Here is a 17,975-nt window from a genome sequence, read left to right on the forward strand (position 1 = left end):
GCCTTTCCAAAAAGGGATCAGGTGCATGTGCAGCAGCCCCGGGTTGTCCGCTTGCCCTCCTGCAGCATCAGCACTGCCACCTCTCTTAGTCCCAGCACACCATCTGCATTTCCATTGAGAGCCACCCCCTGGCCAGGCCAAGCTGGATGCTGATCTCAAGCGGGCATGGGGTTCCGCCAGTAAGGCCATGTGAAAGGCAAGAAAGCATGGCAAGGCCACAGAGAGGGGAGTAGGCTGCTTGCTCCATGCCATGCTTCCCTGCCTCCACGTGGCCTTCCGCTTGTCTGCTTTCACAAGCTGGCCATAGGAATGTCGGGAAGGCCACGTGGAAGGCAGGGAAGCATGGCAGGGCTGTGGGGAAGGGGCAGCTAGCTAAGCCACAACTCGTAATCTTACCTAACAGACAGATCAAGGGCGCAGCACTTCAGGCAAGCAAGCTGTAGAGTAGAGACTGGATGGGTGTGGTGGGGCGGGACAAGCGAGCGGTGACCAGGTAACCAGTTTGGGGGCGAAAATGGCCTCCCTTGGCTCTCCAGAAATGTGAAAAATCAGCTGGCTCGCATGTTCGTCAGAGCTGATGGCTGGTGTGCCACTCAATATGGCTCCGTGTGCCACCTGTGGCACACGTGCCATAGGTTCACCCTCATGGGTATAGGGTTTCCTGCCTAATCAGGTGGTTGGACTAGAAGACCTCTAAGGTCCTTTCCAACTATTCTGTTCTATTCATGCCTCAGGGTCCTAAGATTTCCATGACATTGTAGGCTAAAATTCTACCCTAGCACAAAGTACAATAGCACATTTGTCTGAAAAATTCACATTATAGGAAAGCTTTTAAATTGTTTTTATACCTTGGTTTTGGAAGGGTTACATAATGATAGATGAATGAAGATTATCTGGAAATATTTTTGTTTAGAGAAAGAAAAACAGGCCAAAAAAGGTAGAATCATAGGGTTGAAAGGGATCATTTTGCAATGAAACCTAAGCTCCACTGTACAGCAAACCAAGAAAACCACCCAACTTTATTGCTCTTCTCTGAACTCTTTCTAGAGTCTCAACATTTTTTTTACTTCGTGGTGGCCAAAATTGGATGCAGTATTCCAAGTGCGGCCTTACCAAGACATTTCATGTGCGGTTGTACTTCCAGTGGTGCCAGAAACAAGAACTCAAAGCTCTCCATGTTGGAAGACTCCAAAAGGAGCTATAGCCACCCTGTAGGGGTGGTGAAGCAAAGGCGGGGGCCTTGCAGGTCGAGGAGAGCTGCATCTCTCCTCCCTGACTTGGAAAATTCCCCCTCATCCAAAGATGTAGAGCAGTGGTAGTCAACATGGGTGCAATGAGGCTGGGGATAGCCAGAACACCTAAGAAAGTGCAGGAGCCAAGAGAACAGTGAACAAGATTGTTTCTGGGTGAGATGATTTTTCTTTTCTTAAAAATTACCTCAAGGGGGAAAAAACCCTAGAGAAGAGATTCTAAAAATATAACAGTTTAAGCAGCGAAAGAAAATATTATTTTGATAAAGAGATCGATGCTGAAAAGTAAGTTGAGAGCCCCATCTACTCACAAAAGGAACAGCGACTCCTAGACTCCTGGAAATTTACAGTAAAAGACTAAAACCACAGAGCAGACTTAAAGAACTTGGAAAACACCTTGGACTATTAGAGTAAACACTGGAAGTGGCTCATTTAAATAATTGACTTTGTTTTGAAAGAAATGGATTTTGAGTGGAAAAAAAATATCCGCTGGAAAAAAAAGTAGCATGGAAATTCAAGAGGCGAGCTCCATCTACTGATGATTGGAAATTTGGACTCTTTTTGAACTAGATTGTGGCTTTATTGTTTATTTCATCTTTATTGCTATTATGATTGGAGATTGTGGAAATGAAAGGACTTTTTAATGAGATGACTTTGTTGTTCCAAAATATTAAGGATTCAATCAATGGTATAGATGATAAAATGGAAAACATTTTGCAAAGAACAATGAATAAAGATCAAACTTCCCATGAACTGGTGGAAGCAACAGAAAGACTAGATGAAATGGATACTCAAGCCAGCAAATTGAATATGAACAGGGAAAAAATATGCATCAGAAAAATCAGTAAATGAAGCAACAGCTCGACAAAGAGGAAGACCAGATAAATGGCAAACAAAAGGAGGGAAAGATGGATTGGCCACATCAACAAATAAATCAAGGACTGGAACAAAAATAGGACTGACAAATCAGCTGTTAAAGGACGAAAGACTGAAGAAAATAAAAGACAAATCAACAATTGGAGAGACAGGAAGATACCTTAGATAAGGAGGCTGGGATATGGGCAGACATCTGAGAAAATTGGCAGTATGAGATTGTACTGGGAGAAATGTTTAGATTGAACAAGAAAGACATAGATGCAGATAGAGATAAAGATAAGGAGTGTGGGAGGTGAACTAAATAATGGATAATAATTGAAGCACTAGAGTAAAAGAGATAATGGATAGAGAAAATTTCTCATTAAATATTAAAGTAACCTGATTGTAAGCTGAAGATGCAGAAATAAAATTAGACAGAGGAAATATTAGAATATAATTTTTAATAGAGTGAATAAAAATAACAGATAGAAAGATTAGAAGTTTACAGATGTTAGGCACTTTTTATGTATGTTTAAATAATATAATGAGGATTACTTAAATTTGATAAATGTGACCAAAATTACTAACATTGTTAGTGTGAATTGGATTAATATGAATGATATATATTAATATGAATAATAATAATAAAATATATAACACATACACTTCATGTGATCTTGATTCTATCCTTCTGTTTATGCAGCCTAGAACTGTGTTGACTTTACTGACAGCTGCTGCACACTGCTGACTCATATTTAAGTGATGATCAAGGGACTTGAGGATAAAACATATAAACAACGGTTGCTGAAACTGGATATGTCTAGTCTTATGAAAAGAAGGACTATAGGTTACATGATAATAGTGTTCCGATATCTCACAGGTTGCCACAAAGAAAAGGGAGTCAAACTATTCTCCAAAGCACCTCCAGGTAGAACAAGAACTAAGGACAAATTTCCTAACCGTTAGAACAATTAATCAGTGGAACAACTTGCCTCCAGAAGTTGTAAATGCTCCAACACTGAAAGTTTTTAAGAAGAGATTAGAGAACCATTTGTTTGAAGTGGTGGTGGGTTTCCTGCCTAAGCAGGGGGTTGGACTAGAAGACCTCCAAGGTCCCTTACAACTTTGTTAAATTATTAATAAAAATATTAAAACATTCAACAGATGACTGCCCAACCTTTGCTTGAGTTATTAATTTAAGTTTCTAAAATAATCAAATGGGTTTTTCTGAGCTATAGTGAAATTTAATACTTTAATTTTCTCAATTATTGCACCAGATTAAGGATAATGGAAGGTTCTACCTGCTCAGATGGCAAATAGAATAAATAACAGGCAGTTTTGAAGTGTTTCCAGGGCAGAACAGATAGAAACAAGTTAGGTGGTACTATCTTCTGGGTCCAGAAGGTTGGACCTGTCCACCAGTCCTGAAAGATTGATACAATGAAAACCTACTGAAAACAGCAACTTGTTCAAAAGCAAATGCAAAGAGGGAGGGATGGATGGATGGATGGAGGGAGGGAGGGAGGGAGAGAAAGACAATACTTTTCGTTGGTGTCAGTGTTGGCTCCTGCCAACTTCCAAGACTAATCCCTGCAGGTTTGGTCAAGATTTTCCTAGAGTTGAGCAGGAGAGATTGGCCAAATGTTTCCCAGATAGCTTTGTGCCCACGACTATACTTCATGATCTCCCAATTTTTAGTTTGGTATTTTAACTACACTAAACTATGCTAAACTGCCTCATACTGAAAGGATGACTTGGATTTTTTAAAATGAGCTGAACATTTTGGGGAGGGGGGAGGGGGGATTCGAGGCATCAAATAGCACCTCTGCAAGGAAAGCTGTGCCCCATCAGTGCTTAGCTTTGATGTTACTTCTGAACAACATTATGGAAAGTTAACATTTGGAAAGCAGCAAGACCAGGTAACATTCCTGGCATGTTCTTAGGGAGTGGGCTAATGAGCTGCCTTGTGTTCTTACAGATATTTTCAATCTTTCACTGCAACTGACCTTGGTTTCATCATGTTTTAAGACTGTCATTATTTTGTTAGTGCCAAAAATGTCTTCAATTACAGACCTTAATAAGTATCTTCTAATTGCACTTATGTCCATCATTATGAAATGTTCTGAAAGGCGTTTTTGTATACAGCCTCCCTTAGCAACTGACTCACTTCAATTTGCTTATCATCCAAATCATTTCACTGAGGATGCTATTTCCTATGTTTTCCATCTGAGCTTGGCAAACTTAAGGGGAAAGAAATACTCATGTGTGAATACCATTTGTTGACTTTAGTTTGGCATTTAATACAATCATGCCTCAGGATTTAGTAAATAAACTGGGCCTTTTAGACTTCAATACTCTTTTGCGCAATTGGATTTTTAATTTTCTCACTAATAGGCCCCAGAATGTGGGAGTTGGGGCTAATATTTTTAACATCATGTTCTTGAGCACAGGTTCTCCTCAAGGCTGTGTCCTAAGGCTGCTGTTGTTCACCTTGCTAACCCATGATTGTTGCGAAAGGTTTGCTACAAACCACATTGTGAAGTATGCAGATGGTACAATAATAGTGGGTCTTATTCAGAATGATATTGAAGTAATTACTGGAAGGAGGGAGGTAGAAGATTTATTACTAGTGTAATAAAAACAGTCTGGTTTTAAATGCATGAAAAATAAGAAATCATTGTTGCTTTCAGAAAAGACACCTTTGTGTATTAATGCTTCAACTATGGAGTTGGTTAGTAGTATCAAGGTTTTGGGAGTGCAGCTGATGAGGAGATTAGCTTGGTCCTCAATCAGTGAAACACTGGTGAAGCGGCACAACAGCACCTGTATTTTCTGTGAATTATGAGAAGAACTTATCTTCCTCTCACTATCCTTACCACTTTCTATAGAGAGATGACTGAAATCAATTTGTTGTATTGTGTTACTGTGTGGTTTGGAAATATTATTGTTTTCAAGACAGACAGATATAGATATCATAGGTACATTTATGTCTATCACTGGTGGTTTTCTGCCAGTTCAGGTGAACTGGTAATGGCAGTGGCGAGAGGCTCTGTCCACCCACCAAGATGTCATCACAGATCCTGAGCATATGCAGAAGGTTCTGCGCATGCCCAGACATGCATGCTCCCGCTACCGAACCGGTAGTGAAGAAAAGAGGATACCATTACTGATGTGGATGTATATGTATTCACAGAAAAAAATGATATTAAAAGTTATCTTATCTTATTTACAATTAAACCACTTCAACTCCATTGTAATAAATCAGACTTTAAAAAAGTTAAGTATGCATAAAATTACAATTTAATTTAAATCAAGAAATAAGCAAATATAAATATATTAAAATTTACACCAACTTAATTATAATATTTATGTAACTATGATTATATGTGTATTTACCCAATGTTTGGCATGCGAGCAAAACTGTCCTGAAATTCATTCAAAGCAAGCATAGCAATATGAATCTGTAGAGGTGCCTATAAAAAGAACAAATATTGTATAGTATAAGGTTAAAAAAATACAGTTTTCCAAAAGATAACTATATTATGTTATTATACAACAAAACAGCCACAAATCTTGTGCTGTAAAGTTTAAATGATTTATTATGGCATAAGCTTTTATACTTTAAAGCCCACTGAGCAAAATACATGCTGACATCTTTAATGTTAACAAATCTGACAAAATGGACACTAATTCTAATAAATCCTATTCCTAGAACATGCTACAAACTTCATTTGTTTTTGCTCAATTTAATTTACAGTCATATCTAGCTTGAGCTGCTTTTCCAAATATCTGCCATATTCTTTTTTGCAAATCTCTTTAAGAGATTTAAATAAATTATTTTCACAAGCACATCTTTTCTTTTACAGCTTTTATTTATTTTTAAATATAATTAATGACTTAAGGATTTTAAGGGGATAGTCAACTTAGCAAGCAGTATTCTGGCATATAGATAGATAGATAGATAGATAGATAGATAGATAGATAGATAGATAGATAGATAGATAGATAGATAGATAGATAGATAGATAGATAGATAGATAGATACATACATACATACATACATACATACATACATACACTGCTTTTTCTACATCTGGATGTGTGTGTAAGTGTATACACACACACTTTCATATATACATACAATTTATAGAACCCCCCATCTGACAGCTGTTAATCCAAATAGTATACAAAGTTTAAAGCCGTTATAACTGTTTACACTCATAATGCCCTAATGAAACAACAACCCTCCAAACAAAACCACATCACCAGTAGAGCTTAGCTAGCTGCCTCACCCCAAAGACTGGAGGAACACCCAGATGTTCAGAGCCTTATAAAATGGTAGGTGGTCAGAGTAACCTAGATCACTGCCGGGGGGGGGGGGGAGAGGGGGGAATGCTGTTCCATGGAGTAAGTATAGCCTCAGAAGCCACAAAAATCTTGTTGATACAAAGTGCAGTATCATCAGTAGATTAATGAACGTAGGGCTTATGGGTTTATGTTGATTTTTCACTATTTTAAATTCTATTTTGAAAAAAACCAGCATATAAATAAAATTAATTTAATTCATGTGCATTCAATAAATTATTTTTAAGTTCAATTATCTTTATATATATTCCAAATAAACTAACCTCAGGTTTGCTGAAGTCAGCAATAAGATAGGTTGGATTATACAACTGCTTCTCCAATGGTTCCTAGGAGGAAAAAATAATCCATATATAATTTCCAAAATGAAGAAATAATCACAGGCAAACTGAATTAAGATTGTCCTTATTTTTCAAACTCATGCATTAATATTAGTACAATAGCAGAAACAATCCAAAAAATAGAATGTGATCCCGAAGATAATGGAAAAAATAAAAATGTTTTAAAGAGAGTTTCAAGAAGATAAAATCCCACCATTCTCCACAGAAAAATCACCAGCAACAAGGTATAGTTGTTGAGCTAATCACAATGAGCATAATCTTTATATTGTTCCACAATATCAGTTAACAAGTACTGTACTATTGCTCCAACATCCACGCACCAAAACTCTTTTAGGACAGGGGTTCCCAACCCCTAGACACAGAGGGCATCAGTCTGCAGCCCATTAAAAACTGGGACTTGAAAGTGAGCTCTATCCATGCATGTATAGGATCCAGGCAGCACATGAAATCATGCCCCTTTTCCAGGCAGCAGAAAAACCACATTCCACAGAACCGGTTTCTAGTGCCCAAAAGATTGGGGACAGCTGTTTTAGGATATTAAAATGGGTGAACTATTTATATGGGAAGACTGTTGCTGTTCTTGTTAATTTACCTATGGTTTACTCAATTACTTTTTTCAACCCAACCATATGGGCTAAGTTTACACAATAGACTAAAAGTAAAGGATCTATTTAAAAAAAATCAATGTAATATATTCTAAACAACTTATGAATATTTGATGCATATCATCAGATTCTCATGGGATCCTATTCTTTCTAAATTCTCACACTTTGCCTTGAATTGGTTATATATTCTGGTCTTTCCTGTCTTGTCCTATTTTAAAACATGCTTAACTAGTTCAATGAATTGTTTATTCAGTGAATTAGTTCTTGGTTAGTAACCACAATTACTAACCACCATTAGTAACCACAACCACAGCCCTTAAAACCTGGCTGTTCCGACAGGTCTGGGGCTAATGAGTTTTTTGTCCCCCTTCGAATGGTATGGTTGTTGAGTGTTTTAAATTGTGGTATTGTTTTGTTCGTGTTCTTTTTTCTTATTTGTACCCCCCCCCCCCCCGACTTGGTTGTGAGCCGCCCTGAGTCCCCTCCGGGGAATAGGGTGGCAGAGAAATATAATAAACTCAACTCAACTCATCTCACAATTGGAACTGACAATTTTATTGTTAAGTCATGTGGTGCCTAAGAAGAAAATCACATGACCATTATAGGCTTATGATCCTACTTTCCTTCCAATCATTAAGTTAAATGTTGTGGTTGCTAAACAAAAAAAATGTGATTGTGCCTTATACTTTTACTTCTGCCTTCTATATTAACTGCTTCTCACAAGTCAGTTGCAAAGCCCACAAATGGTGATCACATGAATGAGGCATATTATGATGGTTGAAAATGCACTCTGGTTGTGAAGTTATTTTTTTAAGCATTGTCATAACTTCAAAGAGTCATTAATGGGGCAGTCAGTAAAGAAGGACAACATATATATTATTTAGATACAGCTGAAACTTTTAGATCAGAAAAACTCAGAATCGATTCTCTAATGAAACTAATAAAAAGATGTAACAATCATATTTCTGACCAAAAGGCATAAAAATAAAACAAAGCTGAAGAAAAAATAGATTTTTAAAGGACCAATAATTAGAAACAGGCACACAAACAATAAAATCCTCATCAAGACATTTAGGACAACTGACATGCCAAAAGGCAGCAAACCTCACTCCCTTGTGTAAAAGCCCTAATAAAGATTACAAAGATTTTCAGTTTGCTATCAGAAGCATTTAGAACCTATTTTTATGCCAAAGAACTTGTTATGAAGTTGTAAAAGGTAACCAAACTTTTATACTTACCATATATATATAGTTTCTACTTTGGCTATGCATCAAGTATACATTCAAATTTGTACCAAGTAAGTATTACTGGTTTTCAGCATATGTGTGTACTTTCTTCATATTCAACACATTCCTCTTCCCTTTTCATATGGCCAGGTTTTTTTATATATATAACTTATACACCTCAATACTGGCATTCAACTCATGAATTTTATCAAACAAAGATTTAATAATGTTTGCTAACTGTATTTGCCTGCCTCATTAAGATTTTTCATTCTTTCTGATTATTCTCCATACATTAATTCATCACATTCAGGTCAATAAAATCTAGAAGAATGAATACACATACTGTTAATAATTATCTTTAAAGTCACTTACAAAATGAAATACTTTAGGTATCTTTACTTGGACAGCTATACCACCATGTAAATAAGGTTCCATATCTGCAGTATTCCCAATGCTGAAGGAATAAGGTGATATCACTGAAAGAGAGAGAAATTAGTTTGAGGGGTTTTTTATTTTACTTATCTGATAATCTTAAATAAAAAGAAAATGAAAATGTTTATCGTTCTACACATCTAGTTTGACTTTTACTGTTTTGAATTCAGTTCTGACCTAATCAATCTATACAATGGTAAGCTAATTCTCTATCATACATAATTATATAAAAATGGAACAAAATTCATTACAAAGTAATGAAAATCTGTTCCATGACTACAAAAATATATATATAATAATCAGACTAATATAAAATGATAATATAAAATAATATAAATGATAATATAAAATAGTAATATGCAGAACTCTCTGGTTTGGAAATGGAACATTCCAGGGAATCCTTCTACAGACTACTGTATTTTTTGGAATATAAGATGCACCTTTTTCCCCTCAAAAAAAGAGGCTGAAAATCTGGGTGTGTCTTATACACTGAACATAGCATTTTTTGTCTTACGAAACCCTGCCCCCTTCACCAAAATGGCCATACATAGCCTTTAGGAGCCTTGCAGAATGCTCCTGGGAACTGTGGAGGGCAGAAATGAGCGAAAAATGGGCCATTTTTTTTGTTGTTTTGCCCCCCCCCAACCTCCCAGGAGCACTCTATAAGCCTCCTAAAGGTTAATTCATTCCCCCCCCCTTTTTTTTTTTTTACAAAAACTGGGCCCGTCTTGCCCCCTCCCCCGGAATACTCTACAAAGGCTCCTAAAGGCTATTCATGTCCTTTTTTTGTAAAAAAAAATAAAAAAAAATACTGTGTCCGTTTTCGTGAAAAACGGGCCTTTATGAGGAGGTCTGCAGAATGCAAAATCTTTTTTAAAAAAATTGCCTCTTCAAAACTTTGGTGCATTTTATACTCCGTTGTGTTTTATATTCCGAAAAAATACGGTATGTTCTTCTAAGGTAGTTTTGTTGGTTTTTCTAAAAATAAATTTGATAAACCTAAGTGAAATGTTTGGGACATGGAATTCCAGACAAAATTGGCCTGTTTATACCTAATATTTAACTATTGGCCACTAGCAAGCCTCTTGGATGAAAAGCAGGAAGATATGTCTATGAAATTTATAAATAACATTGGTTGGGATTGTAACACAGAAAATAATTTCAAAATAACATTGGTAGTTTAGAGAAGTAAGAACAGCCAAGACTTTTAAGGTTTTCTGGAAGGTTAAAAGTTGCTCTTCTTTGCACTTTTTCCAAAGTTTCAACATCTTTTTCATAATGTAGTGACAAATAGTGGATGCAGTATTCCAGGTATGTCCTACTAAGTGTTTATAAAATAGCACTAATACTACTAATAGATTTTGATTCTACACCTCTGTTTATATAACCAAAGATTATATTAGCATTTTTGGCTGCTGCCACACTGCTAGCTCATGTTTAAGTGATTGTGCACTAGGACTCCAAGAACACACTCCAAGTTTTCTTCTTATTTATATGTTAAGAAACTTTTTTTTATTATGTTTGACTTTTATACATTCTGAGCCTTTGCTTTTCTGATTTCCTCTTTGCCAATTCAGGCTAGCTATTATTATTCTGCCTTAGTTATGTGTCTTCTTTCAATTTTTTTGGATTTGTCCTTTTTGTCTTTCAATTGATCAGAGAGATCTTATGTGCACCATGCTGGTCTCTTCTTGTTTTTCTTTTTCAGTGGTATTGTGTTGGATTGGACTTTTATGGTCATATTTTTCAGAGTTTCCCATCCTTTTTGAGTTGTTTTCCCCTTTAGGATTTTTATCCAGGACGAGGTGGCGCAGTGGTTAGGGTGCAGTACTGCAGGCCACTTCAGCTGACTGCTATCTGCAGTTCAGCGGTTCAAATCTCACCGGCTCAAGGTTGACTCAGCCTTCCATCCTTCCGAGGTGGGTGAAATGAGGACCCAGACTGTGGGGGCAATATGCTGACTCTGTAAACCGCTTAGAGAGGCCTATGATTCCTATGAAGTGGTATATAAGTCTAACTGCTATTGCTATTGCTATCCATGGGATTTTTCTTAGGGTATTTCCCAGTTTGTTAAAATCAGCTCTTTTAAAGTAAAAACACTGTTGGTTATATTCTACTGCTTGTGTTCACATTATATTGAATTCCAATATGACATGGTCACTCACTCACACTTGAGTGTTCTGGAGACTTCAACTCTATCACTTCTCAATTAGTAAGAAATTAGGTCCAATATAGCTTTTCCTCTAGTTCACTCCTATACCTTTTGGATGACAAAGTTTTCAGCTAAGTTGGTTGGGAATCTGTTCAATCTCCCACTTGCTGCAGTTTGTCTTCCAATTAATATCAGGGTAGTTAAAGTCTTCCATTACAGTATGTTTCCTACATACATTAATTAACTGATTAGCAAAGACTTCTTTTCTTCTGCTTGGTTGGGTGGCCTGTAGTATATGCTTATAGCAATGCCATTCTTTTTTCCTTTTATATTGACCCATATGGATTCTAGGTTTTAATCCTTGGTGTTGTGCATTTCTGTAGAGATGTAGTGAGATAATGAGATTTTTCCATGTAGATCTTTATAGATCATAATGAATTGCATCCAGAAGCATATGGTAACCAGTGCAACTCACACACCTGCTCACGCAAATCCATGAAGACCTCCAAATTGTACTTCTCTCTTAAATGGGGAAATGCAACCTTATCCAAAATTAAAGATAGAGTATCCCCAGATCTAGGTCTTGATAAGATTGAATCAGAGGCAGTTCCTCAACATCCAAACGTGCACAAACTCCAAAAACTAGGACAGAATCTGGACTGCCTTCGCTGATCAGTTGAAGATTGACATATTGGGTATCATGAGTCTACTTATATTTAGGATGGCATTGTGGCTCAGCAGTTAAGACACCAGGTTTATTCGTTGGAAAGCCAACAGTCCATGTCATGCAAGCCACATCACAATGGAAACGTTTTCAGACAGTGTTGGCTCAACACCCTTGAAATGGAGATGAGCACTGTCTCCTGTAGTTGGCAATATCCTATAGATGCTATCATTTCAAAAAACTTTGGCCTTTTTTCCCCCCACTTATGAAGTCTCCTTAAGATCTTCAGTATTGCCTACAATTGCTTCATCTGCAATCTTCAATTTGGTTTTCTTTGTTGGAATTGTTTGTGATTTTAAGAATAATTTTATCTAAGAACTTCTTGCTATTTTGATTTTCTTTCCCATTAGTTTGACCTGCTAGGAAAAAATCTCTGATTTTTAAAAATCCACTTTAAGTTGAAGAATTTGAAGTGGTACATCATAATTCTGCTCCAGTGATCAGTTTGGAACATGCATTGTACTTAAAGGTGTGCATTTCAGAGGAAATATTATTTTTCCTTCTGAAGAATCTACCCATACTCCTCCACTGAAATTGTTCTAAGGTCATTCTTTTCTCAGACACCTAGGGTAGGGATAATTTACAGTGTCTGAGGACATGACATTTATTGAAGGCAGTACTGTCAAAAGTATCTCAGGATTTCATATTCTCCAAGGTAAATACTTGAAATGTTCCAACCTATGCTAAAAAGTGTGTCCTGGTAAATTATTTTTTGTGTTACGTCTAATGCTCTGTGTGGCATGACATAAATCTAATACATTAAAATAAAATAAGAAACAATGCTTACAAGTGGACTGTGTAAATTTCATTGTGCTGTCTATCAAAACCATATAGTAGCTATTTTTGCAGGTATTATTAATCTTTATTAATAAATTATACAATGGATACAAAATGCATAAAATATATTCAGGAATCTTTAGGAAGGTAAAATAACCAAGCATCTAGAATCCTTTTGTAAGAATTAACTTATTAACCATTTTTCCTATGATAGTAGTGTATTGTCCCTCTACTTCAAAATTCCATTAGAACAGACATTTTGTATATAAATCTTTCTTGTTATAAATTTAATTTATAAATATATGATTTTACTATTGCTGCAGTTTGAAAAAAAAATGGCTTACCACTTATCTGATGGGTAGATCCATTTAAAGATGTCATTCCATTAATTTCCCGGAAAGTTACAAATTGTCCAGTTTCAAGTTTATGAGGATTATTATCAAGGCAGGTGACAATACCACAAATCGCCTGAAATTGGAATCCACCAAATATAAAGGAAAAGTAAGATTGCAGTAAAAATTCAAACACAATTCTCATTCTTGACTTGATTCCTGATAAATACACGGGCATGCATTTTTCTTGGTAAGATTGGTAAATTTTTTGGAAGTTTGTCAATACTTTCAATTGGAATATTTTTTAACCTCCAGATATTAGGCTGTGAGAGATAACTAACTACCTTCCACATCTAAGGTAAAAATATTACCTCTCCTAATCTTATTTTAATTTTATTTAATAATTCCAAGAGTGGAGGATTAACACAAACATTAATATGAAAATTACTGTATTTTAACAATGATCATAATTAAAACTCTACATGCATATTCAGACTTACAAAACTATAGTAGAAGGTATGCACATACTGACTAATGCATCCCTCCCCCAATGGAGTTCTGCTGTATGACAATGACAATGCTGGTTGAAAATTTTTCCAAAATAAGTAAATAAAGAATTTTTTTCCATTTTATAAATTTATTCATAAGAGTAAATGGGTATTGATTAAAATATTTGGTTGGCTTGGTAATTTCAACTTTTTTTGTGGATGAATATTAGTAAGTAAGGCATGTGAAAATATCTCTCATTACACTGTAAATAGAAAAATTAAAATCAGTTCATCTAGAATGATATTCAGCCTTAAGGACTGCAAATGTATTAATTACAGGTGGTCTTTACTGACTGCAATTGGAACTGGCAACTCTGTCACTAAGCAACTCAATAATTAAGCACAATTTCACATGACTGTTCCATCTTACAATACAGGTTATAACCATAATGGAGCCTGTCCATTAGAGTCAAAAGTCAGGAGCATATTAATTGATCTATTTTAAGTGAATGAGTCCCCATCCCAGCTCTCCCCAATGCATTTGTTAAACAAATGTACAGGTCATTAAGTATGCATGGGGTAAATTGAATGGGGAAGATGATGGTGGGACTAGTGCAGTAACAAGAGCAGTGGAATTTGGCCACCCAAAGCCTCCCCCAAGTTAAAGCATGCACTGCTTCCCAACTCTTGGGGCCCGTCACTTGGTCCTCTTCCACACCCAGCTCTGTACCCATCCTGTCACCAAATGATCCTTTTACTTTTGAAGATTTTCAGAGCTCAAGAATTCAGAATAGGAGGGCAAGCTCCATTACTGGGCCACATGGCAGAAAAGAAGCCATCTTTTTCTGAGACACTGACACAGCCCTCTGTTTCATCAAAATTCTTTCCTTATTACATTCCCACTTTTTCTTCTGGTACACACATGGGCATGCATAGCTTATACTTCCTCTTCCAGCAGACTCACGTGGTCATACACTCTCTTTCACACTCACTTTCCTTCCTTCTTTCTGCAAATGCACACATGCACATGGGCACATACTTCCTCTTCCAGAAAACTCACAGAGCCACACACTCCCTCTACTCTCCCTCTTTGTTCCTGCAATCACACACACACATGCAGCCACACACTCCCTCTTCCAGCAAACTCACGTGCCACACAATCTCTCTTCCCAACACTCCCTCTTTCTTCCTATAAATACATGCACAAGGCACACACTCCCTCTTAAAGAAGAATTGTGCAGCCAAACCCTCCCTCTTTCTCCCAGTGAATGTACACCATTGGCAAACGTTTCTCTGTTGCTGGAAGAAAGGAGGAGTGTGTGGCTATTTGAGTTTGTTGGAAAAGAGAGTGTGAGGCCATGTGTGTGTATGTGTTTCCAGAAACAAAGAAGGAGCTTATGGAAGAGGTAGTATAGAAAAGGGAGAGTGTAACCATACGAGATTACTGGAAGAGGGAGTGTGTTACTATGTGCATGCATGCATGCATTTGCAGGAAAAAAAGTGTGTGGAAGAGGGATTTTATGGAAGAGAAATGTGTAACTTTTCTAGTTTGTTGGAAGAGGATGTTTGCAGGATGAAAAAGTGTAGAAGAGGAAGTGTGTGGAAGAGGGAGTGCGTAACTGTGTGAGTTTGCAGCAGGGGTGGGTTGCTGCCGGTTCACTTAGCGCACGCTGCCAGTTCACTTCATGTTGCTTTATGTGCGCTGCTGGTTCATTGTGCGCACATGCAGTTGCCTGTAAATTTCATGCTCAGAACATGAAAAAATGACTAAAAAACAATCTGGTAATGGCAGAGGTGACTAGGGAACCAGTTCGGGGGCGTGGCCAGTTTGCCGTCCCTACCAATTTGGCGACCCAGTCCCAGTTTTTACTACCGGTTCGCCCGAACTGATGCGAACCAGCAGCAACCCACCTCTGGTTTGCAGATAGAAAGAGAAAGAGGGGAGCAAAAGAAGGTTTTGAGAAAACAGAGAGTTGTGTTAGAAAAATATTTAAACAAAACTCTTCACTTTATAAATCAATTATATTCCAAAGATGTTATACAAATTTGCAAGTGATTGGAAGAAAGATGAGTATATCAGAGATGTAATTATGTTTAAAAAGTTACCAAATCAGTGAGGCAATTTCACAAGTAGCTGACCATGCAAAGGTCTTAACCACAATCTTGGAATACAAATCTGACACTAATCTTTATTGTGATGATGGCTTAAATATAAACTTCCCAGCTGCAATTTCAAGCAAATGTACAACATTCAGGAGGACAAGTTTTGAACTTTTTCTTTATGGATATTAACATTGTTGTTTATAATTACTTGTTAAACATACCAGAGATAAAAAAGGTTGTATTCTATGAGGATGAGCTGGAAAGAGTGACTTAAATTTAATCAGTTAATTGGAATTAGGAAGAATTTTTACCAGTCTGATATACTGTATGTAACTGAAAGAAAATTTTAAAATAGCTTTATGTTTCTAAAGTAGATCTGAAAATGTGTTTTTTCCTTCATTTATAATAGTTAAGCTTGTAAAGAATTGAAAGTGAGTTTGAAAGTATCTAAAGAAGTTTAAAAGATATATTAGAATTTATTTTAGAAATATTTTTTTAAAAAAGTTTAGAGGATGAAAAAAAGGTTTCTTCCTGCAAAGAATCAAAGTATAGCGAATGTTGATAATATAAATGATAGTCTGTTAAAATTAGTAAGTGCAAGCTGAAATACATATTATTTTCCACAACAAAAAAGTAGACATGGTTGAATTGATTATTTTAGTCAAAGGAAAGAACATATGGAATTTTGTTTTCATTTGGAAACTGCTTCTAGATTTTGTGCTTGTGATGGAAAAATGAAACTTTTGTTTTGGTTTCATTGTTACAAAAATAGCTTGTATATATCATTGTGTAAAAATAAAAAGTTGAGGCAATAATGTTATCTATTACTGGGCTAAAGAGTCAAAAGTCACACTTTGTTTTCCCCTTCTGCCTCACATTTTGTCCTTTGCCCTTCCCTTTCTTTTCCATTATTTTTATTTTCCTTTAATATTAGAAAAAAATACATTTTATATTCTGATAAATTATTAATATTTTGATCCATTAAAAAAAGAAAATCAGAGGTTTTAAGCATAATGTTACACGACTGTGACTTGTGATTTTCTGCCAGCTTCCCTCACTGACTTTGCTTGTCAAAAGTAGAGTGTGAAAGTTTTTGTTAATTATAAAGAGGTAAACTCACAATTGTACTTATAACTGCTGTAAAGAAAATCAGAAGCTACTTCTTTGCATTTTTTTCTCCTTTTCTGTTATGTATTTTTTTCTTTCCTGCATTTTTATTTTTCTTTATTTTCTTCTTTCCTTCTTTCTTTTCTTTCTCTTATTTTGTTAGTTTGTATTTATTTCCTTCTTTAAAGTATTTAATAAAGTTATCTTTTAAAAAAGGAAGCTGGCTGTGAACATTGGAAATGGCAATCATATGACCATAGGATTATGTGACATTTAAAAATGTGTGGCAGTTGCCAAACACCCAAATCATGATTACGTGACTGTAGAGACATTGCAAAGGCTGTAATTTTGAAGACCAGCTAAGGGTCATTTTTTTCAACACCAATGGGACTTCAATATCACTGAATAAATGGTAAGTAAGCAAGGACCACCTGTATTATAATTTCATTTATTTTTATTCCAAGGACATATTTTGTGAAAATGACTCTGATCATCCTCTAGAACAGGGGTATAAAACACAGGGCCCACAGTCCAGATCCAGCCTGTGATGTGGTCAGATCCGGCCTACAGGGATATCCTGGAAAATGTAAGGAGCCAGTCCACATTGCTTCGGCCCAGTCTACCCAATGTGAAGAGGAAACATCAGCTTTGGCTCAGTCTACCCAAAGCAAAGAGGAAACATTGAGCCAGCATTGCTTTGGCCCTGTATACCCAATGCAAAGAGGAAGTATGCCAGCAGTTTGGGGAGTGGTGTCAAGATGGCCATGCCCACCCAATTGGCCATGCCCAGTGAGTGGCATCAAGCTGGCTACACCCACCTAATTAACCACAGCCAATTGGCCACGCCTGCCCAGCCCCCTCGAAGTCAACCACAGCCTTGATGCGGTCCTCAATGAAATTGAGTTTGACACCCCTGCTGTAGAATATAAAAGAAGATATTTCCTATGCCAATGAAAAAAATGTAATTCAAATTAATTAACTAAATTATCCACTATCTGTACCACTGCACTTGAGAAATTAACCTTTAATATAATTGAAGTATAATGAATGCCCAAGAAGAATGTTTGTCAAGTAAGAACCATTTTACACTATTCAAGGATATCTAACTATAATGAATAGCTAATGTCTGAAATTATTTTAAAATTCTTAACACAAAAATTTATTTTTGCAACTATATAGCATGAAAAAAATTAAATAATATAAAATGGTACAGAAAAAACT

At 36.3% G+C, this 17,975-nt stretch overlaps 1 protein-coding gene across 6 annotated transcripts in view; it reads right to left on the reverse strand.

Annotated features, from left to right (window-relative positions):
* UBA6 (ubiquitin like modifier activating enzyme 6) overlaps positions 1-17,975 on the reverse strand; it is a 110,382-nt gene that overhangs the window by 67,745 nt on the left and 24,662 nt on the right. For all 6 annotated transcript variants that reach the window (XM_087713231.1, XM_087713227.1, XM_087713230.1 and 3 more), the window contains 4 exons: positions 13,069-13,192; positions 9,012-9,115; positions 6,734-6,796; positions 5,502-5,578 (listed from right to left, as the gene is read on the reverse strand). In XM_087713231.1, the coding sequence (XP_087569357.1) occupies positions 5,502-5,578; positions 6,734-6,796; positions 9,012-9,115; positions 13,069-13,192 (368 nt within the window). The remainder of the gene's footprint in view (positions 1-5,501; positions 5,579-6,733; positions 6,797-9,011; positions 9,116-13,068; positions 13,193-17,975) is intronic.

This window comes from Thamnophis sirtalis, unplaced genomic scaffold (assembly GCF_051295495.1).
Source record: "Thamnophis sirtalis isolate CommonGarterSnake01/CBP01778 unplaced genomic scaffold, rThaSir2_p1.2 scaffold_4, whole genome shotgun sequence".
NCBI lineage: Eukaryota > Metazoa > Chordata > Lepidosauria > Squamata > Natricidae > Thamnophis > Thamnophis sirtalis.